This window comes from Suricata suricatta, chromosome 5 (genome assembly GCF_006229205.1).
Source record: "Suricata suricatta isolate VVHF042 chromosome 5, meerkat_22Aug2017_6uvM2_HiC, whole genome shotgun sequence".
NCBI classification, from domain to species: domain Eukaryota; kingdom Metazoa; phylum Chordata; class Mammalia; order Carnivora; family Herpestidae; genus Suricata; species Suricata suricatta.
This window is the reverse complement of record NC_043704.1, coordinates 131226193-131253581: the sequence shown is the minus strand read 5'-3', so window position 1 is coordinate 131253581 and position 27389 is coordinate 131226193. Positions and strand designations below refer to the sequence as shown.

General features: G+C 49.7%; 2 protein-coding genes and 1 long non-coding RNA gene across 8 annotated transcripts in view; 2 read left to right on the top strand and 1 right to left on the bottom strand.

The window, feature by feature from the left end:
* The window catches only part of TBC1D5 (TBC1 domain family member 5), a 486227-nt gene extending 478309 nt beyond the window's left edge, over positions 1-7918 (top strand). For both annotated transcript variants that reach the window (XM_029940340.1, XM_029940339.1), the window contains one exon: positions 3963-7918. In XM_029940340.1, the coding sequence (XP_029796200.1) occupies positions 3963-4265 (303 nt within the window). In that variant the 3' untranslated portion in view covers positions 4266-7918. The remainder of the gene's footprint in view (positions 1-3962) is intronic.
* The window catches only part of PLCL2 (phospholipase C like 2), a 268303-nt gene that overhangs the window by 5745 nt on the left and 235169 nt on the right, over positions 1-27389 (bottom strand). Inside the window, exons 5-8 of one of the 3 annotated variants that reach the window (XR_003908919.1) lie at positions 11458-11571; positions 10165-10227; positions 9185-9354; positions 8698-8952 (exon numbers count right to left, since the gene is read on the bottom strand). The gene's annotated coding sequence lies outside the window, so the exon portion shown is untranslated. Of the gene's footprint in view, positions 1-8697; positions 8953-9184; positions 9355-9600; positions 10228-11457; positions 11572-27389 lie in introns of those variants that run through there. The other 2 variants (XR_003908918.1, XR_003908920.1) reach the window with 2 other exon arrangements.
* LOC115292311 lies at positions 10300-17084 on the top strand. 3 transcript variants are annotated; one of them, XR_003908921.1, is made up of 6 exons: positions 10300-10498; positions 11055-11229; positions 11648-11741; positions 13895-14203; positions 15605-15691; positions 16842-17084. It is a non-coding gene; the product is annotated as an uncharacterized LOC115292311 (long non-coding RNA). The 3 variants fall into 3 exon arrangements; XR_003908922.1 differs by lacking the exon at positions 11648-11741; XR_003908923.1 differs by lacking the exons at positions 11648-11741; positions 13895-14203.

Here is a 27389-nt window from a genome sequence, read left to right as displayed (position 1 = left end):
ACTGAGCCACCCAGGCGCCCTGTCCCCCAAACCATTTTTAATTGATAATGTTATTTTAAAATTTAGCATGACTTTTTTTATTTGGATATGTAAAAATATTATAGAAGAAGGCCTTTCAAAAACACTAATGAATTTGCTAAATTTAAAGCTTCTTGATTATTCTTCTCCATTGTTACTCCCCATTTTCGTTTTGTAAGAACCTGCCTGTTACCGCTACTGCCCCAGCAGACCCCCATGCGCATGCGCCAGGAGAGCCCGCCATGAGGTATGGATGACAGGAAACAGGATGTGACCTCGCACTGGCAGGCCACACTCCTGTGCAGCAGCCAGAGACCTCTGGCCTCTGTGTGTGCTTCTGAAACACAGTTAACCCATCCCGCGCCCAGAGAGCCCAGCGCTGCCTTCTCTGCGTCCCTGCTCCTCTGTAAGGCTAAGTGGAAAAGAAGAAAAGTGGGAAAAGGGAAAATAGAAAGGCTTTTCTTCTTTGCGTATTTCTGCCACAGCTTCTCCCTCAAGGACGTTAGCAGTTTATAAAAGCCTGTACTCCTGAAAGAGGAAGAAATAGGGAAAAACCTGTACTCCTGAGGAAGGAAGAAATAGGGAAGCAGTGCCCTCCTCTCGTCTTCATGGTAGGAAAGGCAAGAGAAATCCCAGATGACGCAGCAAGTCCCACAGAAAGCCACGTCTGGCGCCTTGTGCCTTGTGCCAGGGATGTAGACTAGACTCATACGGGCACCGCCAGGCTGGACGTCCTGATCCAGGATCTCAGGACGGCCTGCAGGGCTTGGACCTGGTGGAGTTACTTTCTCATGTTGTGGGGACCGGGTGGCAGAGCGGGGCTGGCTTTGGACAGGAACACGTGGGCCAGGTGGGAGTCTGAAGGCACGTTCCCTGCTGCCTCCCAAGTGTGAGCCAAGGGCCTGCTCACCAAGCGTTCCGGGTGCTCGGGGTGATGGGCCGTAGCCCCTGCTGATGAGCTTCCCGTTAAACAGAGGTCCAGAGGCTGGGGGGGCAGGGCGAGGCAGACTTCTGAGACATCTTCTGGAGATGTATCGTGTTGGGTTGGGTGTGTGGTGGGTTGTGCCACAGCTCATTCCTGGGTTAGGAATGAAGTGTGTGTAAGGACAATGCCGAGGATCAGCTTCCCCATCAGGAGCTTCAGTAGGGCTTTTCCTTTATGGACGTGCGTGTGCCCCACTCCCCACCGGCTTGTTGGTTAGTACCGTTCTTTCCATTCGATTCACACATCTTCTCCCCGGCTCTCAAAATGGCAGATGCAAAACTGTATTCTGTAGAGAGAAAAGAGCCACATTCTGTCCCTCCTCCCAGAGTCTGTCCTCCACACACTCCTGTGGAAGTTTTTTGGTAAACTCGACTCAACTCTATGCCAGTAGAAGGCAGAACCTTGCAGGACTCTAGATTCATTGGTCAACCAGCCCGTATTATGTGCCTCACTGGTACTTGGGGCCCCTGTTTTTATCTGTATGGCCTATAGCTGCACTGTCTAAATACCATAGCTACTAGCCCAACGTCTATCTAAAATTAAATTTAAACTCATTAAGATTAAATGGAATTAAGTCAAAAATACAGTTTCTCCATCACACTAGCCATGTTTTAAGTACTCGATATCCACCTGTGGCTGGGGGCTTCTGTATTACCCCAGAAAGAGAACACTTCTCTTGAACAGCCCCTCGTAGTTGGGCTCACCTGCATCCACCATGCTCCTAAACTCCAGGTAAGAAGTGAGGCGGGCTGAGGTCAGCACCGCTCGGGGGCCGGAAGCTGTATTATTGTGGTGGTCTTGGCCAGTTGTACGCAGGACTGACAGGTTGAAAAACTTCTTCAGTTGTACAGTAAATGCCTATGTTTGGGGTGGGGGGCGGGGAAGGATTGTGTAAATGATATAAGCAGAACCAGGTAGTAGCAAAGGCTGCTATGGGAACCCAGAAAGAAGGCATCGTTGTGTTTAGGAAAAAGTCCTGGGTAGGAGTCCAGAAGAGTGAGATCTGTTAATTGGCTTTGAGACAGTGGCCGAGCCACCAGCCCTCTGAAACGGGCTTCCTTTCGTGATCTGTACTACCAAGTGAGGCCGGGCCCTGCCTGCCCTCCCGCGCTTTGTCTGCGCCAGTCCGTGATCTTATCTGCAGATGGAAGGCGGAGGGTGAGTGTGACTTCACTGCCCCACAAATGTGCCAGGTAACCAGCGATGGCAGGAAGCTCCTCTTTACTTCTGGTCACAGGTCTTAGAACATATTTCTCCTCTTCAGAGGCTTGTACTGTATTAACGCCAAGCCAAAGGAGAATGGGTTCCCATGGTATTTCTGGAGTCACTCAGACTTGGGCCTGCTCTCCATGCTCTTTTTAGTTTCAGCCTAAGCTGGGTTCTGCCGAGCAGCATTCCAGCCACAGGCGCTGTGTGGAGTGAGAGGTCAGGGCTGTCACAGTTTACAGTGCTGGACAATGGTCACATGAACAGCGTCCACACTTTGGAGGTGGAAGGTTGAAGCTGAGGTCCCACAACACCGCCAGCCCTGCACCCCATGTGCGTGTGCGTGGGAGCACGAGCCCCACCCACGTGTGCCCTCCAGCCTCTTCGAGGGTGGCCCCGCCCTGACTCGGTGCACCTCACGGCGACAGTCCTTCCCTCCCAAACTGCCCTCAGTGCCAGTTACGATCACATCCCCTTCTACCAGAGTGCCAGGTTCTGTGTATCTCCTCGGTCTTGTGAGAATTAATGTGTTGATAGAATGGAAACAGCTTTAAACCTGGAGATAAAAAACTTCAAGACCTATTGTTTGAGCCCTGTGATCTTAAGGCTAATTCTGTTTCTGTTCTCCTGATTAAATATGTTAAAGGTGGGCAGATGGTCAGAGGGTGGAGGCACCTGAGCCATTCTTTACTCACTACCCCCATGTCACCAAGAACGTGTAGTTCAGAGACAGGACTGTCAGTCAAGCCCGGATTTCCCTTGGAAGGGTCGCCAGCTACCTGTCCAGGCCCTGCCCACAGCGCACAGGTGGCCCGGGCCATGCCGGTATAGAGGCCAGAGGATCCAGGGGACACTTCCAGTCAAGGGAAGTGCGTGTGTGGTAGGACCTCAGACCCCTGCCCCGGCCCCCGCCCCCGCCGTGGGAGAGCAGCAGGGTGGGTGGTCGCCCAGCTGGCTGTGCAACATCCCGGGTCAGGGGGTAGGATGGGCAGGGGCTTCTCTGGGCTTAACCAAAAACCCTTACTCATGTTCATAGATGGCAGCATGTTTAGTTAAAAACAAACGCTACTCATAATTGCTTAAGAAGAAAGGAAAATAATGGTTGGTAAAGCACTTCTGTCTTTCTACCTTTTGCCATATACTTGACACTTAACCATCCCTGGGTTTTGTGTTTGCCGCCATTGTCCCAGGAGGCCCCTCAGTGCCTACCCGCGATGAGCTGGTTATGAAGTACAGGCATTAGGCCCCCCTGAAGCTATTCTTTAAGCAGGTAGTCAAATCGCTCCGGATCTGGCTTACGTTACGGAGCCAATTCTGTGCGACTGACATCCACACATGTCATCCCACTGCATGGCGACCACACACTAGGTCACAGGACGCTCTCCTTATCCCCATTTCCCAGAGGAGACCATTAAAGCCCAAGGAAGATGAGTGATGTGCACGGCAGGGTGCCGCGTGCAGCGGTCGGGAGTCTGTCCGTAGCCTGCTCTCTGTCTCCCGAGCTGGCCTCTCTTAGCTTATCAGGCAGGGGCTTTACTTTATCGCCCTGGGAGCCCAGCGTCCAGCTTCAGGAGACCGGGTCTCCGGGAAGTGCCTGGGCTTCAGTGAAGCAGGGCCAAACGTGGCGTCTTTCCAAGGAAGAGGATCGGGCCAGGGGCCTCAGCTTCCATGAGGTGCTCCCAGGGGGCTGCTGAGCTCTCCCATTGCCCTGGACGCTTCTCTCACCGCCTCCACTTCTGACTCTGCTTCACAGGCCTCTTCAGAAACCCCAGGGCGCGTGGACAGAGCGAGTGCAGACGACTTCATCCTGGTCTCCAAAGACGACGACGCGGGCAGTGCCAAGGGGTCCCTCTCAGGCCAGGCGCAGCCCCTTCGCACCCTCCGCAGCTCCTGTGGGAAAAGCGAGCCCCTGGCCCGCTCCCCCCTGGTGTTCTCTGACCCGCTGACGGGCCCGGCCTCGGCTTCCTCCAGCAACCCCAGCTCCAGCCCGGACGAGGACAGCAGCAGCAACAGCAAGGACTCGGGCTTCACCATTGTGAGCCCCCTGGACATCTGACCGCGGTGCCCCTGGCTTCCCTTGCGGGGACCGGCCACCCTCTCAGCAGCCCCAGGGTCTGGCCGAGGCCTCCGCAGCAGAGACCCCTCTGAAACCAACACTTCTTTCCCAGCAGGCCTGTGGCCCTAGCGCAGCCCGTCGCAGGCAGGGCCCCAGAGCACACAGCCGGGCGTTCACCGAAACGCCGACGGGGCTTTCACGGCCTTGCCTCCTCCCACCCCACCCTTGCTCTGACGCAGACCTGGGTTAAGTATCCAGCGTCGTGGTCATTGTCAAAAAAAGACCAAACCACAGTTAGAATCCCTTTTCCTCTGTCCTCTTCTCCCCAACTAAGAAATAGGTGCGGCAGCCCCATCAGTTTTAACTAAAGAAGGAAGAAGAGTTGGTTTCAAATCTTCCCTCCCTCAGAGCGTCGGGCATAGGAAAACCCATTGATATCAAGGCGGCTTTCTCCCTGGAAATCTAGATCTCAGCCTCTGTCATTCCTCCTTTGGGAAGCCATACAGCAGAGCCAAATACAGCAGAATGGACTAGAACTGGTGCATTCCAGGGCTGGAAAACCCCATCACTGACCTCTCGGAAAGTTACAGTGATCTTTAGAAACAGGGTCTAAACTTAGGAATCATATTTTAGTGTGATGGGAGTTAGATTTTTATTCATCTGTTAAAGCGTACGTTTCCAGACCTCAGGCCAGATCATCGACCCTGGCCATCTCTCTCCTTCCTCAGACAATTGTATTTCCCCTCTTAGAGTCTTTCCCAACCAGAAAGCAAGGTCACATTAAGCCAATCTTTGCTGCACTGATTTCAAAAGTTGTAAGAATGTTACTTCCTCGAACTGGTAAATGTGACCCTGACTGGGTAAACCTCTCTCGGATAGTTTTCTGGGAAAGCTTCTGGACGCTGGAATACACTTGTCACCTGTCAACTGAGAAGTAAAGGGAAAAACCCAAACTCCTTCCCATCCAGAGTCAGGATGCCCCATTGGCCTTAAAGTAGCAGTAACAGGGAATTAGACCGGGAGTCCCTTCTGGGGGAGCAGGGCTTCCCACAGAACATTCCAGATGTCAGGAAGATGCAGGACCTCTGCACAGCCCTCCCTTTGCTGGGAGCCAAGTATGGGAGCTGGGGGCCTGGGCTCGGTTGTGGGCTGCGTCCAGACCCCACCGCCAGGGCAGGACCAGGGCTGGCTTGCCGGCGCCACCCCGGCCTTCAGCACGGAGGGGGGATGCCCCTATCAGGGGGCAGCCTACAGAATCGTGATGGGCAGAAAGATCACAGGAGCCGTTTGTCGTCTTAGGGAGAAGCCCTTCTCCTGTGCTGTAGTGGTTCTGACAGGAGAGCCGCAGTGCCCCTGCCCTGCGGTGACTGGCTCTTGAGGCCTCCCGGCGGCGGGACCTGTCAGGCCAACAAGTGAAAAGCTAAGTGTGAAAGAATCAACACCGTTTACATCCTTCCCACTGCTAACCATGTATTTCTCTACAGGCAAATGTGATAATGACCTGATTTCCCACGTGCTCTCTAAAAAACTAGTGATGACTCGAGAGTCAGCTACGAGAGGGTCCTAACGAGCCCTACCATCTGTTCTTAACCTCTAGCAGGAGAATCTGACGGCATGAGCCCGGAGGATGAGTAGTAGCTCTGGTTTTGCTCAGGTAACAGGGCTGTTTGGCCTTCCATGGCGGCTCTGAGATACGCTGATGAGCTCCCTGGCTCCTGACTGACTGGTCTGCGCAGCCCCTGTGAGGGCGACTCACAGAGGAAGTTTCTGCCAAGTATGTGTCGCCTTGAAGACTCTGCATGTTCCCAAGGTCCCCATACAGGGAGCGGCCTTGCAGCTGCGCCCAGTTGCCATTATTTTCTCTCGGAGGCCTGGTCTGGGGACTTGTTGGTATTTTCAGTTCTAAGCACAGGGCCATCCTCACCAGGGCTCAAGGATGGTGACTGGAAAGGGCCACGGAGCTGGCTGTCCCCTGGCAGCGGGTCACAGCCATCTCGCTTTGAGCATCTCCATGGCCTGAGAGCTAGAGTCATGAGAGTCCAGTGTCCGTGGGCACACAGGAGCCGCCGGGCACCCGCCACTCCAAGGCCCCAGGCCACCTCCCTGCCGTCGACTGGCTGTTGCCAAGTTACTGAGCCCCGGCCCCCAGCACACCAGGGGCAGGTCCTCCACTCTGTGCTTCCGGGTCGGGGCCACGCGAGGGCCAATGGGGTCCCTCAGAGCTGCTGCTTCTGGGGTCCCCAATGTGCTGTCCCCGCTCGGAGGAAAGAGACACAGGGGGAGTGGGACGTGGGCAGTGCCATCCTCAACTTCCTATAGATCCGTGGGGTTCTCTTAATCTTTTTAAGTGACTTGTTTTTATTTTTCATAGTCAAGCATTGTTTGCATTTTTATTAGTTACAGTGCTATTAAAGAATATGTTCCTTTTTTATTATTTTATCAGGTACTTGTTTCACTGCACATTTTTTAAAATCCTGACTATATGAAACCTTTTTATTTTTCTTTAACAAATATAATCAGTGGAAGCCTCTCATGTTTTGATTAGCAGTGAAATATATGTAAAGCTTAGATGAATTCTGTCCTCCACTTTTTTAATACATGTGCCTATGTTTCATGCATTCATCTCTGATCAGCTAGGAAATTTGAGTTAAATTTTGATCTCTGTACATTGCACATGAGAGCTACAGATTAGAGAACGAAAGTCATTATGACTTTGCCTTACTTTTGTATATGCCAAGGGGTCATAGAATATTTTAAGCATTTGATTATACGGGGCTCTTCTTCCAGAGGTGGTCTCCTGCTAATGCTCACTGCTAACTGCAACCTGGTGAGAAGTAATACCACTGCGGAGGGAGTGGGACTCAAAGTCCACGCAGGCCGCCTCTGCCTTCTCTGCGTCTGACAGAGTTCATTAGTCCTGCAGGTCTGACTGCCCAGCACTAACATGAATGACTCCTGCACTTTGTCAGAGACGATGAACAAATGTAAAACTCAGTGGCAGTCACATTGTCTCCTAATGATGGGTAATCTGCCAGAGTTGACTTAAGTTTACCATTTTGGTGTTTGTTTCCTTAAGAAGCTGCCTCCTTAGGAAGTTGCCTCCTGGCATTGTTACAGAAGCAGTGTTGGGGTGAGTGGGGCGCAGGGGAGAAGACGCAGGGCCCTCCGAGTGGCTATCCTGTGGAGGCCAAGCCCTTCTGTCATTCTGTCCCCCTCCCCCGAAGGTGCACACCTGGCCCCGCCCCCGTGTGTACAGACCAGGGGCCCTGGGGGACGGTGGCGCAGGGACAGGAGGCCGGGGATGAATTAAGGACGGCACCTGCCAAGCCGGGCTTCCTTCTCACAGGCGAGAACCGCCTCTCTCCCCCCGCCCCATGTCACTTTCAAGAGCTCTCTTTTTATGGTGTTAAAAAATACAAAATTCCTGTAAGCAGGCTTGAGACCACTTGGGTGTAAAAGTTGTCATAACAACTTGTCTCATGAGGGCACAATTCATTTGATTTATGGAATACCCTGTTGTGCCATTTATATCCTGTTGCTTTGTTCTCATTCGTCTTTATGCTGTAACTCATACTGGTTTATGAAATGACTTATCCTTTTGGCAAAGTGATCCCATTCAATACAGTTACAATAAAAGACTAATGTGAAACTGAGAATGTAGCTTGACTTGTTTCGGGCGGGGGACCGGGGCAAGGTGCCGAGCAGGCCTGCGTCCCCGGCCCAGCCAGCACGGGGCTGTCTCTCCCATGCATCACAACCCATTCCCCCCAGTGACTTTATTATCCACAGGTTCTGCCGTGGAGAAGTTGGGAGGGCCTGGCACCCTTCTCAGGTGGCCCATGCTGGTGGTGGTGACCAGTGACACACACACACACTGGCATCCCTCGCTGGCTGCTGGGAGCAGGGACCCCTCGCAGCAGGTGTGATGGGGCTTCCCCTGTGTCCACTGGATCCTCCTCTTGAGCGGCCTACGTCCCTGCCTGAGAGTTTGTCCCATGCCCCAGAAAGCAGCTCTGCAAAGGGGCCGTCTCCTGGGAGAAGCTCTGAACTGGCTGAGGAGAGGTGAGTGCAGGGGGGAGGGGGGAGGGGCTTCCCTGCAGGGTTGAGTCCACCACGTGCTGAGTACCTTCCCCTCCCGGACTCCCTTCCCCACCCCTAGAAGGTATTTGCTCCTCCCACTTGAACAAGCCTCTGTCACTCTTCTCTCCAGGCCAACTTCTGGGGAAGGCTACGGCAGAAGCCTTGTCCCTGGCTCCCTGCAGCCCGGGCGATGGGTGAGTGGGAAGAGGCCGCAGGTGGTCAGGGTGGGTGCTCTGGCCCCCCAGACAGCTGTTGCAGAGAATCACCACCGGTCCCATCCCGGGCGGGCCGCCTCGGCTCCCCAGGTTCCCAGCTCCTCTCCCAAGTTCGCACTTCCCCGCCCACAGCGCCATTGGAGGTGTTGCCGACAGCTTTGTTTTTATTTTGCAACTTGCCTCTGTCAGGCCACATTCTGGGCTTCTTGAGGGTGTGTGTCACCTGACATTTCTGCACACTGAGGCACATCTGTGGTGAGAGAGGACCCTTGTCACAGAAAGGTGAAGGGCCCCGGGGCACAGACGCTGGATGGGTGGACCTGGGGAACAAGTCCAGCCTCGGCGCACCCGTTCCAGCAGCAGCGAGGCTGTTCGGATGCCGGACACACGCGCTGCCGGGAAAGGGAGGAAGAGACACGTCGTCTGTGCCAGGAATGCCAGAGAAGGCTTCAATACCAAGAGCGCCCAGGGAAGTCCTCTGGCTCTGGAGGGAGAGGCTCCAGAAGGCTCCGAGGTGAGACGGGCGAGCCAGGCCCAGCATGCCATCCTCCTGCGGGGAGGGGGCGACACTACTCCCTACAGGTCCCCGCCAGGAGCTGGGATTGGGGAGGAGGGGGCACGTACAGCCACCAAGCAGGATGCATTTCCCCCAGGCGTGTGCTGGCATGTAGGCTTGATGCTGTTCCAGCAGTTCTGGCCAGAAAGTGTACCCCGCCGGGGGACCCCAGCAGACGCCAGCAGGCCTGACCCCATGGCCGCCATTGTTGAGGAAGCCTCGGAACTCCTGCATCTCCCTGGTAACGTGAAGGGTAACGTCACAAGGTGTAACTGAAGGGGGAAAGGGCTGCAGTAGATGCCACCTCCCCAGGGGGTCTTCCCAGAGGAAGGACGGCTAGCAATGGCCGTGCTGTAAAGAGAAGAGCATCGTACCCAGCCCTTCCCCTTGTCCCTCAACATGGGGACCCCAGCTCCCGCCGCCTCCGCTTCTGGTCCCAGCCCCATATCCATCCAGTCCGGGGCCTCTGGCCTCCCCTCCTCACCCGCCCGCAGCCTGGTCAGAAGTAGCCCCTGCCCCTCCGCAGAAGGGGCCTCGTCCTCACTCGCTGGGCCTTGTTCGTCGGACTTCCCATCGCCCTCCTCCACGTGCTCAGGATGAAGGGCGGCCCCTAGCACCACCAACCCTGTCCCCACAGGGCTCGGCCCCTTCCCAGCTCAAGACCTCACACGTGCCCTTTTCTCTGTCCAAAACACTTTCCCTCGCGCTCCAACCTATACCTGGTAGAAGCAGACCTTTATGGTGCGTTTACACCAGACCCCTCCCACCCACGGAACTGCTTTCTGGAGGTCTCGTTGTATTTCACCTTGCCCACTGTGCCAGTTACTATGGCTACCCAACAAATCACTCAAAAACTGGCATGAAGTAACCATTTTTCATGTCCATGGGTTGTGTGGGTCAGGAATGCAGACAGAGCATGGCGCGGATGGTTCATCACTGGGGCCTCAGATGGAAGACTTGAAGGCCGGGGGGCTGGGATCCTCTGAATTCTCACTCTGATGCCTGACACCTGATGCTAGGATTGTGGGCTATCCGCTGGAATACCCACCATGGCCTCTGCATGTACCCTGGGCTTCCTTGCAGTATGGTGTCTCAGTTCCGAGAGCGAGTGCTGGAGAGAGGAATAAAGAGAGTGAGCACCAAGTAGAAGTCCTGTCATCTTTCATGACCTAGCCTCAGAAGTCACAAAGCATCGCCTCTGTCACAATCTGTTCACTGAAGTAGTCACTCATCATTTCAGATGAGATGACTCGGCATAGACTCTTCAGGCAGTCCCTTTCCCCCCAGGGCAGGGACTCAGCTGCACCACACTTCCCTGGCAGTCACCGAGCTTGGACCACTGGATGTGGGTGAAGATGCAGGAGCAGTGTATGGAAAGGGAGGTGAGGAGATGACACTGGGAGCCCCAGAATGCAGGAGTTGGGAGGCTGGGAAACCCCTTACTTTGTCCAGATTTTGAGACCCAGACTGTCCTAGATTTTCCCCCAGTTTCAAGGGGGAAGGGCAAGAGATTCCAGTTGTTGGCGTAGGCAACATTCTAGAAGCACTGTAAGACAGAAAGTCCGGTGGGCACATTTGGAGAATACAACCCACCATGCCCCTCGACTGGAGGCCTCTTCAGGGAATCCGGAGCGAGGCCTCGGCCACGCTGTAGCCCAAGGCTGCTCCAGCCCTACTGAAGAGCTTGCAGGTGCGATGCAAACCTCTAATGTTTGTAGCTGCTCACGGCTCTCCTCCTCCGGGAAGCTTTCTGTGATGGCTTTAAGGCACAGCCCCGAAACTTTTTGACACTCTTTCCATCAAAAGCCCCTTGCATCTTGGCTCTGTGACTTTTTAACCAGAAAAATATGGAGGACGTGATGCACTGACAGTTTCCGGGCCTAGACCTTCAGAAGACAGACAGCTTCTACTTCCTGTCTTTGACACACTCACTCCTAGAACCCAGTCGTCATGCTGCAAGAAAACCCAGGCAGCCCTGCAGAGGCACCTCTGTGAAACCAACAGCCAGTGGCCAACTCAGAGTGAGCCATCTTGGAAGTGGATCCTTTGGTCCCAGTTGACACTGAAGCAGAGACGAGGTGTACCTGCTAGACTCCTCCCAAAGTACAGAATGGTGAGCAAACAAAATGATTGTTGATTTAAGCCGTTAATTTCTGTGGTCGGTGGTGATGCAGCAGTGGGTAACTTTCCCTAACACCCCAACAGGACTCCTCCCTCCAGACCCCCCATCTTGTGACCACACATCTTTCCCAGCCCTCCACGTCCAGAACGTGCATTTCCCCCCTTAAAAAGAGGGCCTGAGCTTTAGCAATTCATTCACCCATATTTATTGAGCACTTACTGTGTTCGAGGAGCTGGAGCCATGCAGTGAACAAGAGAGACAAGATTCCTGTCTCCAGGGAGCCTGGGGTACCGCGGGGAGCTAGGCAATGCCTTCTTATTCAATGCACCGCTTCTGTGAACACACGAGGGAGATAATTTCAGATGAGATGACTCGGCATAGACTCTTCAGGCAGTCCCTTTCCCCCCAGGGCAGGGACTCAGCTGCACCACACTTCCCTGGCAGTCACTGAGCCTGGACCACTGATGTGGGTGAAGATGCAGGAGCAGTGTATGGAAAGGGAGGTGAGGAGATGACACTGGGAGCCCCAGAATGCAGGAGTTGGGAGGCTGGGAAACCCCTTACTTTGTCCAGATTTTGAGACCCAGCCTGTCCTAGATTTTTCCTAAGCCTCTCTGTGATCCTTTGCTTTTATTCCCACAAACATTGCCCTTAGGGAAAGAGCCAGAGCCAGCTCTCATAGCCTGAGGGGAGATGGGAGGCCAGATCACTCGCAATCAACTCCCATTCAGAGGAGATTTTAGTGCTATTAGACCCCTGGGCCCTGCCTGTCTGTACCTTCAAGAGGCCAGGGCTCCACCCCATTCTCAGCCAATTAGAGTTCTTTGCGTGTGACAAGCAAGCTCCGAGAGCCTCCATTTCCTTCTCTGTGACAGGATGGGGAGAATGCCAAGCCTGTCCACCTCAGCAGGGGGTTGCAAATAGAATCAAGTCTGTGAAGTGCTGGGAACTGTGCCCAGAAACTGAGCACTTGCATTATTAACTCTTACAGTAGGTCATGGGGACAGGTGACAGGAAGGCACAGGCCTTGTTGGCCTCGCACCTGGGGGGCAGGCTCTGGCCGTCTGTGGGATGCATGAGCTCAATGGCCGTGTCATAATCAGCGCCAGGACAGAAACTCACTGTGTGTGAGATATGGAGGTGTCGTTCCCGGGCGTGTGTGCATAGTTCAGCCAGCGCTCTCATGGTGGTGGCCCGGCCGCTGCCAGGGTTCTCAGAATCCCGCCACCTCAGACATTCAGAGAAACTTAGATGTTCAGAGAAAGTCTGTTGGCGTGCCACAGAGATGTTAACCACAGAGCCTGAGCAGGAGGCAGGTGAGAGTGAGTTCAGCAGGCCAGCCCGAGTTCACCCTTCCTGTCCCCAGCTGTGTGCAGAGGCCCCAAAGCACAGTGTGAATGTCAGATCCCTGCCCCTGGGCACGTGTGGGCGTGGGAGGAGCGCTGTCCCGGAGTCCGCAGCCCAGCAGTCAGCTCTGCCCTGTCCGGCAGCACGCAAAGCCCTCCCAGCCGTCCTCCTCCTGCCTAGGCAGGGTTTGGCCCCGGCTCCCTCAGAAGACTTTGGGGAGCCCCTCCCAGTTTCCGATACTCGGTTTTGTCACCTTAAAAATGAAGGGGTACATTAGATCAGGTACTTTTTTCAAACTTTTCTGACCATAGCCCACATTAAGAAAAACATTTTACAGTGTACTACTACCCAGGACAATCTCAAGTGCTGTAACTCACGTTGCAAGATGTCAGTGCTTCACACGAGAAAAGTTCACTTCTCACTCACGTAACTGCTATGCCACGTTTCCTGCATTGTGGGTGGCTGTCCTCCACAGAGTGATCCAGGAACCCAGCTACCCTGACCCAGAAGTAAACTGTCACTTTCTATCACGTTCCATTAGCGAGGACAAGCCACCCAGGGGCCCCACCTAGAGGCGAGGATCAGGGGATGGTTGCTCATAGGAAGGCTCCTCCTCCCTAGGGACACAGTGAGGACAGATCTGGTAGGCAGCCAGCCACCTCCTCTACTCCCTGGATACACACACACACACACATGCAACTGAACTAGAAGGTTCACCACACAAACTTGTCATGCTGCATGTGATGCCTCCTGATTCTGATGCCTTCTACTTTACTTTATTAGTGCTGGGCATGACATGCTATTGGACCAGTGCCTACAGTTTAAAAATCCAGATGATTCCTCAAAGGAATGGCCATAATACTACCCGGCCCTGTAGTGTGGATAGGGTTGAATGGCCACTTGTCTTAAAGGTCTTAATTCAGCCAAGAAAAGGGTTGCTGAACACCATAGCTGCTGCTCAGGTAAAGACTCAGTGCAGAAAAGGTGGCTTTGAACCCACAATAGATTCAGATGAACTCCCAATCTATCCAAAGAACTGAGGCCTGGCCAGACGTCCAGGAGCAGAAGGCACCCCTGGGGGGCCAGGAGGATGGTTTCTAAGGCAAGTTACAGAGCAGGTTTGGAGGAGGCTCCAAGCCTCCTTTTGAGAGGGATTTTGCAAGTTCTTTTCCCAGAATGCAGTCGACTTGGACAAAATTCCAGCTAGGTGGCAATGAGGATTCATTAGAACAGTGGAGAAGGAGCAGGCATCTTAGCCCCTGCCATGAAATACCCCGGTTTTCAGGCCACCTCTTCTCTCCCCATGCAGCCGCAGGAAACATCTAGTCTGCCCCATCTCGTTGCCGACGCTCCCTGAGCTCTGATCGGTCTGCAAAACAACTTCTGCTCCGGAAACTCTTTTCTCAGAAACACCTGCGAGAGGGCCCTGTAACTGTGACTCAGCTAATGACATATATAACCCAAAGTCACACTGGAGACATTGGCCCTTTTCTTTGAAGAAATAAATCAGCCTTCAGTAGTGACCTAGATCCAATTTCAAAATTTCCAACTAATTTTGGTCCATGTACCAGAACTGTCCTATTATGAACCCAGAGCAAGGAGCTGCTCCACAGAAAAGGTAGGTGTGTGAGGGCAGGAATAGGGGATTGTGCAGACAATGGATCAGGCTTCAGGAAGGGCCTCTGCTTCCACATAAGCTGTGTCCTCTTGAGCAACTTGCACAACCTCTCTGACCCTCCATTTTCTTACCTGGGAATGAGGACGTGTGTGAGGAGCAGATGGATTAAAGTGAGGGGCATGACTCATGGTGAGTACCCAGCAGACAGTGCCCTGTCTACCCCCAATCTCCAGCAATGAGGAAGGGCCAGAGAACACATTTGTTTCCTAGGTGTAAGCTTCACTGCCCTTCTGCGTGGATGTGACACGCCAAATGGGCCCTTTATTAGGAACCCATGTGTGGCGGACTGTGGTGCGTTCCGAGGGTCACACACCCAGCCCAGCCAAGAGACTGTCCTCGGGGAACCTGTTGCGACCATGTATATTCCCTGACGAGTCCAATACAACAATTTGTGAACTGGGAAAGGAGGACCCAGGGGGAGAGGAAGGATGTGATATGTGCTAAACCAGGAAGAAAGGGTAGCAGGTGGATTTGCCCAAAGAAGTGAAGTGTTGAGCTGGATGGAGGTGACTGGGTGGTTTTGCAGGGAGGTGTTCTGGACACCAGGAGTAGCAGCGTGTGCAGTGTGTGCAGGGGTGAGGCCCTGAGCAGGGAGGGAGCAAAGCAGGTTCCGGGGGGGAGGCCCTCAGTGAAAGCCCCCAGCAAGGTCTGAGGACTCTAAGGCCTCTCTGGGACCTTCTCCCCACTGTAGGATTGTGTTTACTGGAAGTGAAGGCTTCTAGAATCTCTGTGGTTCAAAGCTCAGACTTCTCAGTCTTAAAGAATCCCCTCAGAATGGCCGGGCTGTCTCACATGGGAGCCTAGGGAGACTGCACTGCTGGAGGAGAACAGCGTGAGCAAAGGCCAGAGGCTGGGGGAAAAGCAGGAAAGACAGTCCAAAGACACATTTCTGGTGTCAGGAAGGTGCATGAGCTGGAAATAGAAACGATCTGAGTTTCTGCCTTGGCCCTGCTTTTCAGTGGGTGGCCTTGGACAAGTCACGTCCCCTCCCAGGGCCCAGTCTTGTCCTCTTATTGATGAAATGAGAGATAGGATCTGGACAGAAACAACCCGAAAGGGCCTAGAGTGGGGGGACTCCCAGAGCTCTGGGTGTTGGCATGCTCACCAACACTCCAGATCCTGGAATCTGGGCGCAGCACGAATGGCTGCAGAGGAAAGAGGGCAGGGTGAGAGGGAAGGCACCCACCATCTGTCCCTGGGACAACAGGCTGTTGCTGATTGTGCAAGCAAAGACCTACAACTCATAATTTCTAGTGGGAGTTTTGGTGCTATGACTTTGAAAAATAGTTCGGCGGCTTCTAATAAGGTTAAACATATACTTACCAGCAATCACTCACCTAGGTATTTACTCAAGAAAAATGAAAGCATCTGGGAGGAGAAGAGACTGAGCCTACCAGAGGGAAACTGAGACCACCCAAAGGCCCACAGGTGCGTGACTGCAAACTGGGGGAGATACAATGGGCCAGGTGGGCACAGAGGGGCGGGAGCCCTTCTGCAGAGACAGAGGGAAGAAAGAGCAGCTGGGGAAGCATAGAACTGTATCTGGACAAGAGAAAAACCTCGGACCAGGACAGAGGGATCTCGTCTCTAACTGCAGGCCTTTCTTCAGACTGGGGCCTGCTGCCCTACTCAAGCACCTGGGGAAGAGGGAGGCCACCTCGGGTTTGGTGGTTGGTCAGGGGCGCGGCCCATGGCAGGAGAAACCAGTTCCCTCCCCTGAAGGGCTTCAGAACAGGACAAAACCAGCCGGGACCACATACTGGGGGACGTAGGGAAGCACTTCCCCAGTGCCTGGGCACACAGAGTGAGAGTTTAAATCCCAGCCAAGAGGTGGGGCAAGGGAAGTCTGCACCAGCCACACTGTGAAGATGACTGAATGGAGTCCACAGATACATGGAGAAGAGACTGGGGGGGGTGTGTGTGACATTTTTCTTCCCCCTCCACCACCACGGCGGGGCCTCAGGGATCAGTGTGGGGGTGGGGGCCACAGTGGAGGCAGGAATCACCTGCCCCAAACCACCGCCCTCCCTCCGAGCTGGGAAACTGCGCATCTACTGGAGGGGGACACATGCTGAGGAACCAGACTGTCCCTCGTCCAGACTAGCGCTGCGGCATCGTCTGGATTCTAGGACAGTTCCTGTCATTTAGATATCTTCCCTTTTTCTCCTCCTTATCTCTTCCCTCCTCTAGGCTGGCTACTCAGGTTATTGGTTTGCTTAAACAGACATATCTAATCCATTTTCTTGATGCAAGTTCTACACCTCCTCCTTTACTTTCCTATCTCTCTCCCTGGGAAAATCAAGCCATATAGTTTCCCTCTCTGGGTAAATTTATCTTCAATTCTTTTTCCTCACCTCCTGCTGTTTTCTCCTCTTTTTCTCTCTGGCTGGTCACTGTTCATTGTCTCTCCTCCCCCCCCCCCATTTCTCTCTTTGTATATGCCCTTCCATCAGCACCGCCTCCACCCTGCTCTTTACTTGTAGGTGGTATTGCTGGTTTTTTGCTTTTGGATAGGTTTTTGTTGTTTGTTTTTATTTGTGTTTGCTTATTTTTATGTGCTGTTTGTTTTCCTTTCCAGGGCTAATTCGAGAAACAAATCAAAGCACACCTGATGGAGGCTCCAAAACATCACTACGAGTAGGGAAATAAAATAACCAAAGTCACAACAATAGAGAGCAAAAACCACCTCCTGAACGGCAGGCTGTGGGCAGTGTAGGACTTCCCTTTAATATAGTAGTGCTCGCAGGTGCAGAGCACATAACAAGCTTTTAAAACTCACAGGGGACAGAAAACTACCCAAAAAAAAGACAAAACGGAAGAATTCTCCTCAAAAGAAATTCCAGGAAGTGACAGCTAAAGCACTGATCAAAACAGATATAAGCAATATAACTAAACAAGAATTTAGAATAGTAGTCATAAAATTAATCGCTACACTTGAAAAAAGCATAGAAGACAGCAAGACTTTATTGCTGCAAAGATCAAGGATCTTAAAAATAGTAAGAATGGCTTCAGAGGAGGAGGCTCAAGACGCTGAAACCCGAGTATTCAGGTGCCCAAGCTAGACCCCTGGAAACGGCCCCGGAGTCTCCCCCGTTTCAACCAGTCAGCTGAGGACCCACTGTCTGTAAGTGTGCTAGTCTGCTCAGATGGAGTTTTAAAATTTCTCTCACCAGCGGGAGGAGAAGATGGCGGAGAAATAGAAGGCTCCGTACTTCCCGCCTGCATCTCTCAAACAAAGAAGGGCTGAAGCCAAAGGACTCTGAACCCCAAGAGTCTGGGAGGAAAGGAGACTGAGTCTACTAGGAAGACGGCCTCATAGCATGAGTACGAACTGGGGGAGGTAAAACTGGGCCAGGACACAGAGGCGCAGAGGGGAGGGAGCCCCTGCTGCGGAGAGACAAAGTGAAGAGAAAGCAGCTGGGGAAGTGTAAAACTCTATCCGGAGAAGAGAAAACCTCGGCCTACGATGGAGAGGGACCCTCTCCTATCCCCAGGCCCGGGGACAAGAGGACTTCCCTCTGGGTCAGGCAGTACCCCAGGGGTTCAGTCGGTATCAGGAGGAACCGATCCCCTGCCCTGAAGTGCCAGGCTCATGGGATTACATTTTGGGTGGCATCATTAATGCGCTCGGAGTGAGAGTTCGGAACGCGGCTTGGCGTGAGTTACCTTGGCTGCACCCGCGGCACAAGGAGAACGGATCGAAAGGAGTGACCTGGGATACCTGGCTGCAGGAGAAGGGATGGGGGAACCACCTTCCCCGCCACGACCACCAAGAAAGGGCCTCAGGGATCCGCCTGCGGAACCACCTACACCAAACCACGCCCATGCACACTGGGGAGCTGCTGGGAGCCTGTAGATGCCACAGAAACAGACGGCCTCTCCCCAAGAGCAGCGCTGCTGCACTGCCATGATTTACTCTTGACCAGTTCTTCCTAATCACGTAATATTCTCCCTTTTCTCGTTCTTATCTCTCCCCTCCTCTGGGCTGGCTGTTCTCCTTATAGGTTTGCTTAAACAGACATATCTAATCCATCCTCCTGATGCATGTTCTACACCTCCTTCTTCACCTTCCTTTCTCTCTCTGGAATAATCAGACTATATAGTTTCTCTGGGTAACATTATCTTCATTTCTTTCTCCTCGCCTCCCCCCATATTCTCCTTTTTCTCTGAATGAAACCTTTTAGTCTCTCTGCCTTGTCCCGGTTCATTTTCTCTTTCTCCCCACCCTGTCACTTCTCTCTCTGTATATGCTCTTCCATTAGCTCTGCCTCCACCCTGCTCTGTAATTGTAGCTGGGATTTCTGGTTTTATCCTTTTAGACTGTCCTATTATTATTATTATTAATTATTATTATTATTACTATTATTGTCAGTTTGCTCCTTTGATTTGTTTGTGCATTTGCATATTTTTGTTTCCTGTTTATTTGTCTGTTTTGCTTTCCAGGGCTACTTCAAGGAATAAACCAAAGCACACTTGGTGGAGAGTCCAAAACATCACTAGAGGGAGGGAAATAAAATAACCAAAATCACATCAAGAGAGACCAAGGGACACCCATAAAAGACTACTTACTGAACGGAAGGGCCCTGGACAGTTATGAGCCTCCTTTAGTACATCAGTACTCACAGGTACAGAATACATAACAAGCTTTTAAAACTTACAAGAGACAGAAAGCTAGCCAAAATGAAACAACTCCCTCCAAAAGAAAATCCAGGAAGAGACAGCTAAAGAACTTATCAAAACAGATACAACCAACATAACTGAACAAGAATTTAGAAAAATAGTCAAAAAGTTAATCACTGGTCTTGAGAAAGGCATAGAAGACATCAGAGACACTTGCTGCAAAGATATGGATCTTAAAAATAGTTCTGTTGATTTCAAAAATGACATAAATGAGGCACATAAAATGGAGGCGCCCACTGCACAAATTGAAGAGGCAGAGATGAGAATAATTGAGTTAGAAGATACAATTATAGAAAAAGAGGAAGCCGACAAAGAGATAAATTGATCCAAAAGCAGGAAAGGAGATTTTGAGAACCGAGTCTCCCCCGTTAAAACCAGTCAGCACCAATCCTGAGGACCCACTCTCTGTAAGTGTGCTAGTGTGCTCAGATGGCGTTTAAAAATTTCTCTCACTGGGGGGAGTGGGAGAATCAATCAAATGTAACAATAGCTGTATCATAGGAATCCCAGAAGTAGAAGAGAGAGAGGGAAAGGGGTTGAAGGGGTACTTGAACAAATTATAGCCAAGAACTTCCTCAGGTTGGGGAAGGAAAGAGACATTAAAATCCAAGAGGCACAGAGAACTCCTCTCAAACATAACTCGGGTCAATCTTTTGCACAACATATCACAGTGAAACTGGCAAAATATAAGGATAAAGAGAGAATTGTGAAAGCAGCTAGGGATAAACATCCCTTGACATACAAAGGTAGACACATCAGGGTAGTCACAGACCCATCCACTGAACCTTGCCAGGCCAGAAATGAAGGGCAGGAAATCTTTAATGTGATGAACAGGAAAAATATGCAGCCAAGAATCCTTTATCCAGCAAGCCTGTCATTCAGAATAGGAGTGATAAAGGTTTTCCCAAACAAACAAAAACTGAAGGAATTCATCACCACTAAACCAGCCCTACAAGAGATCCTAAGGGGTACTCTGAGTTAAATGTTGCAAGGACCACAAAGTACCAGAGACACCACTACAAGGATGAAACCTACAGAGAACACAAGGACTTTAAGCCCATATTTTTCAATAATAACACCAAATGTAAATGGGCTGGATGCTCCAATCCAATGACACACAGTAACAGAATGGATTAAGAAACAACACCAACAAAACCCATCTATTTGCTGTCTACAAGAGGCTCATTTTAGACCCAAGGACACCTTCAGATGGAAAGTGAGGGGATGGAGGGGTGCCTGGGTGGCTCAGTCAGTTAAGCGTCCGACTTTGGCTCAGGTCATGATCCCACAGTTCGTGGGTTCGAGCCCTGCATCGGGCTCTGTACTGACAGTTCAGAGCCTGAAGCCTGCTTCAGATTCTGTATCTCCTGCCCTCTCTGACCCTCCCCTGCTCACACTGTATCTGTCTCTCAAAAATAAATAAAAACCATAAAAATTAAAAAAAAAATAAAGTGAGGGAATGGAGATCATGCTACTGAAACTCAAAAGAAAGCTGGAGTAGCCAGACTCATATCAGACAAACTAGACTTTAGAAGGGCATTACATAATAATTACAGGGTCTGTCCATCAGGAAGAGCTAGCAATTATAAATGTCTATGCACCAAATTCAGGAGCACCTAAATATATAAAAAATTATAAACATAAGCAATCTTATTGATAAGAATGTGGTGATTGCAGAGGCCTTAAATACTCCACTTACAGCAATAGATCATCTAGCCAGAGGATCAAGAAACAAACAATGGCCCTGAAGGATACATTGGACCAGATGGACTTGACAGATATATTTAGAACTCTACATCCTAGAACAGTAGGAGTTACTTTCTTCTCAAGTGCACATGGTATATTCTCTAAGATAGAACACAAACTGGGTCACAAAACAGCCCTACATAAATATAAACGAATTGAGATCATACCATGCACACTTTCAAATCACAATGCTATGAAACTTGAAATACCACAGGAAAAGTCTGGAAAGCGTCTAAAATCATGGAGGTTAAAGAACACCCTGCTAAAGGACAAATGAGTCAACAAATAGGTAATTAGAAAATAAGTTTAAAAATATATGGAAACAAATGAAAATGGAAATACAACAATCAAAACCCTTTGGGATGCAGCAAAGACAGCCCTAAGAGGAAAATACATAGTAATCCAGGCCTATCTCAAGAAACAAGAAAAATCCCAAATACAGAATCTAATAGCCACACCTAAAGGAACTAGAAGCATAACAGCAAAGACACCCCAAACCCAGCAAAGATTAGAGCAGAAATAAACAATATAGAATTTAAAAAAAAAAGTAGAACAGATCAATGAAACCAAGAGTTGGTTTTTTGAAAAAATAAAATTGATAAACCTCTAGCCAGGTTTCTCAAAAAGAAAAGAGAGAGCACCCAAATAGACAAAATCACAAGTGAAAATTGATTTATTACAACCAATCCCTCAGAATTACAAGCCATCATCAGGGAATACTATGAAAAACTATATGCCAACAAACTGGACAACCTAGAGGAAATAGACAAATTCCTAAACATACATGCACACCAAGATTCAAACGGGAAGAGAGAAAATCTGAACAGACCCATAACTAGTGAAGAAATTGAATCAGTTATCAAAAATCTCCCAGCAAATAAGAGTCCTGGACCAGATGGCTTCCCTGGGGAATTCTACCAGACAATTAGAGCAGAGTTAATACCTATCCTTCTCAAGCTGTTAAAAAAAAAAAAAGAGAAAAGAAAAAAGAACAGTTGGAAGGAAAACTTCTGGACTCCTTCTATGAAGGCAACATCACTTTGATTCCCACACCCAGGAAAAAAAAAAAAAAAAGAGCTACAGGGCAATAACCCTGATGTATACAGATGCAAAAATCCTCAATAAGACCCTAGCAAATCAAATTCAACAGCATAAAAAAAAAAAGAATTATTCACCATGATCAAGTGGGATTCATTCCTGGGTTACAGGGCTGGTTCAGTATTTGCAAATCCATCAATGTGATACATCACATTAACAAAAGGAAAAATAAGAACCATAGGATCCTGTCAATTGATGCAGAAAAAACATTTGACAAAATATAGCATCCTTTCTTAGTAAAAACCCTCAAGAAAGTCAGGGAAAAGGGAGATACTTAAATATCATAAAAGCCATTTATGAAAAGCCAACAGCTAACATCATCCTCAATGGGAGAAAAACAGAGCTTTCCCCTGGAGATCAGGAACACGACAGGGATGTCCACTCTCACCACTGTTGTTTAACATAGCTGGAAGTCCTAGCATCAGCAGACAGACAACAAAAGGAAATAAGAGGCATCAACATTGGCAAAGATGAAGTAAAACTTTCACTTTTTGCAGATGACATGATACTCTACATGGAACACCCCACAGACTCCACCAGAAGCCTATTAGAACTGATCCATGAATTCAGCGAAGTCGCAAGGTACAAAATCAACATATAGAAATTGGCTGCATTTTTATATACCAATAATGAAGCAACACAAATAAACTGATCGCATTCACAATTGCACCAAAAACCATTAAATACCTAGGAATAAACCTAACCAAAGGTGTAAAAGATCTAGAAAGCTTATGAAGGAAATTGAAGAAGACACAAAGAAACGGAAGAACAACCAACGCTCCAATGCTCGTGGATTGGAAGAATAAATACCATTACAATGTCAATACTCCCCAAAGCAATCTACACATTCAATGCAGTCCCAATCAAAACTGCACCAGTGTTCTTCTCAAACCTGGAACAAACAATCCTAAAATTTGTATGGAACCACAAAAGACCTCAAATAGCCAAAGCAATATTGAAGAAAACCAAAATGGGAAGCATCACAATCCCAGACTTTAGCCTCTACTACAAAGCTGTCATCATCAAGACAGCATGGTAGTGGCACAAAAAGAGGCACACAGACCAATGGAATAGAATAGAGAACCCAGTGGACCCACAAATTATGGCCAATTAATCTTTGACAAAGCAGGGAAGAGTATCCCATGGAAAAAAAGACAGCCTATTTGACAGGGGTGCTGGGAGAACTGGACAGCAACATGCAGAAGAATGAAACTAGACCACTCTCTTACAACGTACACAAAATAACTCGAAATGAAGGACCTGAATGTGAGACAGGACACCATCAAAACCCTAGAGGAGAAAGCAGGAAACACCTCCTTGTCCTCAGCCGCAGCAATTTCTTACTCGACACGTCCCCAGTGGCAAGGGAATCAAGAGCAAAAATGAACTATTGGGACCTCATCAAGATAAAAAGCTTATGCACTGCAAACAATCAATAAAACTAATAGGCACCTGACAGGATGGAAAAAGATAGTTGCAAATGACATATTGGATAAAGGGCTAGTATCCAAACCCAAAATCTAGAAGGAACTCATCAAACTCCACACCTGAAAAACAAATAATCCAGTGAAGAAATGGCCAGAAGACATAAACAGACTCTTCTCCAAAGAGGACATCCAGGTGTCCAACAGACATATGAAACGATGCTCAGCATCATTCATCATCATAGAAATACAAATCAAAACCACACTGAGATACGACCCCACGCTGGTCAGAGGGGCTAAAATGAACAAATCAGGAGACTGTAGACGCTGGCAAAAATGGGAGACACGGGCACCCTCCTACACTGTTGGTGGGAATGTAAACTGGTGTAGCCCCTCTGGGAAACCGTGTGGAGGGTCCTCAAAAAACTATCAGTAGAACTCCCTGTGGCCCAGTAATAGCACTGCTAGGGATCTACCCAAGGGATACAGAAGTGTTGATGCATAGGGGCACTTGTACCCAATGTTCATAGCAGCACTGTCAACAATAGCCAAATCATGGAAACAGCCTACATGTCCAACAACTGATGAATGGATAAAGAAGATGCAGTTTCTATATACAATGGAATACTACTTGGCAATGAGAAAGAATGAAAATCTGGCCATTTGTAGCCACATGGATGGAACTCAAGGGTGTTATGCTGCATGAAATAAGTCAGGCAGAGAAAGACAGATACCATCTGTTTTCACTCATGTGGAACAGGAGAAACTTAACAGAGGACCATAGGGGAGGGGAAGAGAAAAAACAGTTAAGGAGAGGGGAGGGAGGGAGGCAAACCATGAGAGATTCTTATATACTGAGAACAAACTGAGGGTTGACAGGGGAGGGAGAGGGGAAGGTGGGTGATGGGTATTGAGTAAGGCATTTGATGGGATGTGCAATGGGTCTTATCTGAAAACCAATTTGACAAATTATATATAAAAAAAGAAATACATATCTCACATTAACATTCACAACAGCTTTGTTCATTATAGCCCCAAAATGGAAACCACCCAAAGGTCCATCAATGGAGAGGCAAATCGTGGAATGGCCAGGTGATGGAGAGCCACTCAGTAATACAAAGTCATTAACCTTGGGTACACACAGCATGGGTGAGCCTCATGGACATAAGGGTGAGCTACAGAAAACCATAGGAGGAGGAGTCCCTGCTAGGATTCCATTTAGGTAAAGTTTAGGAAAAGACAAAAATGAGTCTATACTGACACACCTCATTGAGTGGTTGCTGTGGTTCAGTGGGGGCGGAAGTTGTCTGAGAAAACATTCTGCATCCGGTTAAGTAAATATCCCCCTCTCCTGCCCTGGCCCCCCACCTCTGTTTCCCTCGTCTCAATAAAACTGTATTTCGTCTGCAAACATTCAAATATAATAGTGAATACCCAAGAACAGAATGCATGCATCTCCTGCCGTTCTGTGGACACATACTTCTGGACCTGCACATACGCATTCAACAAATATTTCCGATACCATTCTAGGCACTAGGGAAGCGGTAGTGAGGGGAAAAAAAAAGATATATATATATATATATGTCCTTATGGAAGTGACCGTGTAATGCCACCATTCTTGCCAGCCCCCACCGCAGCCTCCTCTGATCTCATAGATGTTACAAATCTGGGTCATTGGTTTGAGTGAATGAAAGAGGTCAGAGTCATGACAAATAATAACTATGCTTATGATAATAAATAATATGAATAAAAAACCTGAAGAACTTGGGAAAAGTGATTTTATATTTTAACACTGTATATAAATGCAAACAAAGCTCATAGTCAGAAGCAAAGATGGGAGAGATGACTAAGGACATAGGTAATCCAGAAATGGTTTCTACTGGCTTCCTTAAACAGGCTTAAAAAAAAAGTTACCTTTTTGTTTTGAAGTGTTAGGGCCACATAGAAGTTGTGTGAATCGTGCACAGAGAGCTCCTATCCAGCCTCACTGGCTTCCTCCAGTGATAACCTCTTCCTACACGGAGCACAGTTCTCAGGACCAGGAAATTGATGTTGGTGCTTTATTATCAAGTAAATTGCAGATCTTAACTACAACTTCACCCCTTTTCACATGTACTTGTGTGTGTGTGTGTCTATGAAATGTCTGCCCACATACAGACTCCCATGACCACCACCACCAGGATGCCTGACGACCCCACCACAGCCAGGAGCTCCCTCACAGCCTGCGGCTGCAGCCTCTGATGGGCCGGCCCCCAGGGCTATCATTTTCTCATTTGAGAATGTCCTGTAGTCAGTATGTGATCCCTCTCCATCCCAGTTCCGTCCAGTACTTTGCTCCCCATGTTGTGTAAAAGTCCATGGTGCCACAGTTTGTCTATCCACTCATCCACCAAAAGACATGTGGGCTGTTGGTAGTTTTTGGCTGTTACAAATAAAGTGGCTAACTGGATTGGTGTACAGGCTCTTAAAAGGCCTTTGACATGGGGCACGTGGGTGGCTCAGTTGGTTGAGTGGCTGACTTTGGCTCAGGTCATGATCTCACCTTCCTGAGTTCGAGCCCCAAGTCAGACTCTGCTGACAGCTCAGAGCCTTAAGCCTGCTTCAATTTCTGTGTCTCTTTCTCTCTATCCTTCTCCTACTTGCATTCTGTCTCAAAAATGAATAAACGTTTAAAAAAAAATCCTTCGATGCGCGGACTTTACTTTTTCTGCCTGCCTCCAGCCACAGATTTGCATTAATATCACTTCATCATCACAAATCTCCACTCATCTGGATGTAATATATGTAACAACACAGACTATAACACAACAGAGTCAGGAAGAAAGCAGACAAGACATGGAGGAGAAGCAATAATTTGTAAATTTGTAAATGTCAAGTCCCTCTAGAATGTCCATCGGCCATCACCTCCCATCTTTTAATGCCTATTTTACACGCACCTAAAGGCTTAGCCATGTTGTCTCCTGTCTACATGCGTGCAGAAGGCAGGGAGACGGCTTCCGGCAGCAGCTGGCGGTACAGCCGGTAGTGTGACAGAGGGCTGAGCCTGCAGAACCATCCAATAAAGCTAAAAACGCAGCCAGTCAGTACAGGACGAATAATCCAATTCGCATCAGCAAATCAGAGGGCAGCGGTGTCACTGCGGCTGCGCTCCCTTCACAGGCGTTACCAGAATCCTCTGGGAAAGAGGCAACAAGGCAACACCAGATGGCATGTGTTTAAGAGTGACTTTCACCTCAAATCCTTGACAATTACAGAAATCAAAATGCTTCAAGTAGTGAGCTCTAGCAAGCACGTGAATACCACCTTCCCTAATGCCAGATAAATAAGGTATCATGTATTAATTTTAATGAACACATTCCAACAGAAGTATATGTGCTTATGCCTATGAAGAATTGACTCAAACATTCCCCAAAGAGCATGGCTCTCAAGTCACACACACCTGGATATGGTCGCCAGTGGGGTGACCTAGGTCAAGTCATTTAATCTCACCAGGCCTCAATTTCTCCATCAGTGAATGGGAGTCATAATGAGAAAGGAATCAGAGGAAGGTCTGTGGCACGTCAGGGTCTTGTGAAGAAACTCCTTTCCCACGAGAACTTTCCTTTGACGCGGTTTGAACTCCCCGCCCTCCTGGATGTGGGGGAATGAGGCCATCTGGTAGTAGCAGTGAAATCTCTGTTCTCAACCACTTCCTGCCTCAGTGTCCCCTCTGTGCCTGCCCTATCCAACCCCTCCCACCTGTCGCCAACAACGCATCACTGAAAAGTGGAACACTTGGGGACAAACTGGCCCGTGAGGAATCCGACTTGGCCTGGAGACTCCCCCAGCCCAGAACTCCTGTCCACACCGCCTCTCTCCATCTCCACCGGCAGGTTAGCACCATCCCCTCTCTCTGGAGATCTGAGGGCTCCTGGAGGCAGCATCTAAAGGCCTTAGCTTCTCATGAAATTATCTTCTCATCAACTGTCAACTTCTAAACCTCCCAGTGACGGGGCAGCTCACTCCCTCCGGACATCAACCACTTCATGAGATTCACTGGGGAAATGTCTTCTGTCTTAGAGACTGTTCAGTGCCCCTGGGTGCCTGAGCAGGAAATGTGGGCACCCTCTGTGCTGCTCTGGAACCTCTCTCATGCCCACTGGGGGATATGGGCGCTTCAACGGGGAATCTGACCCTGG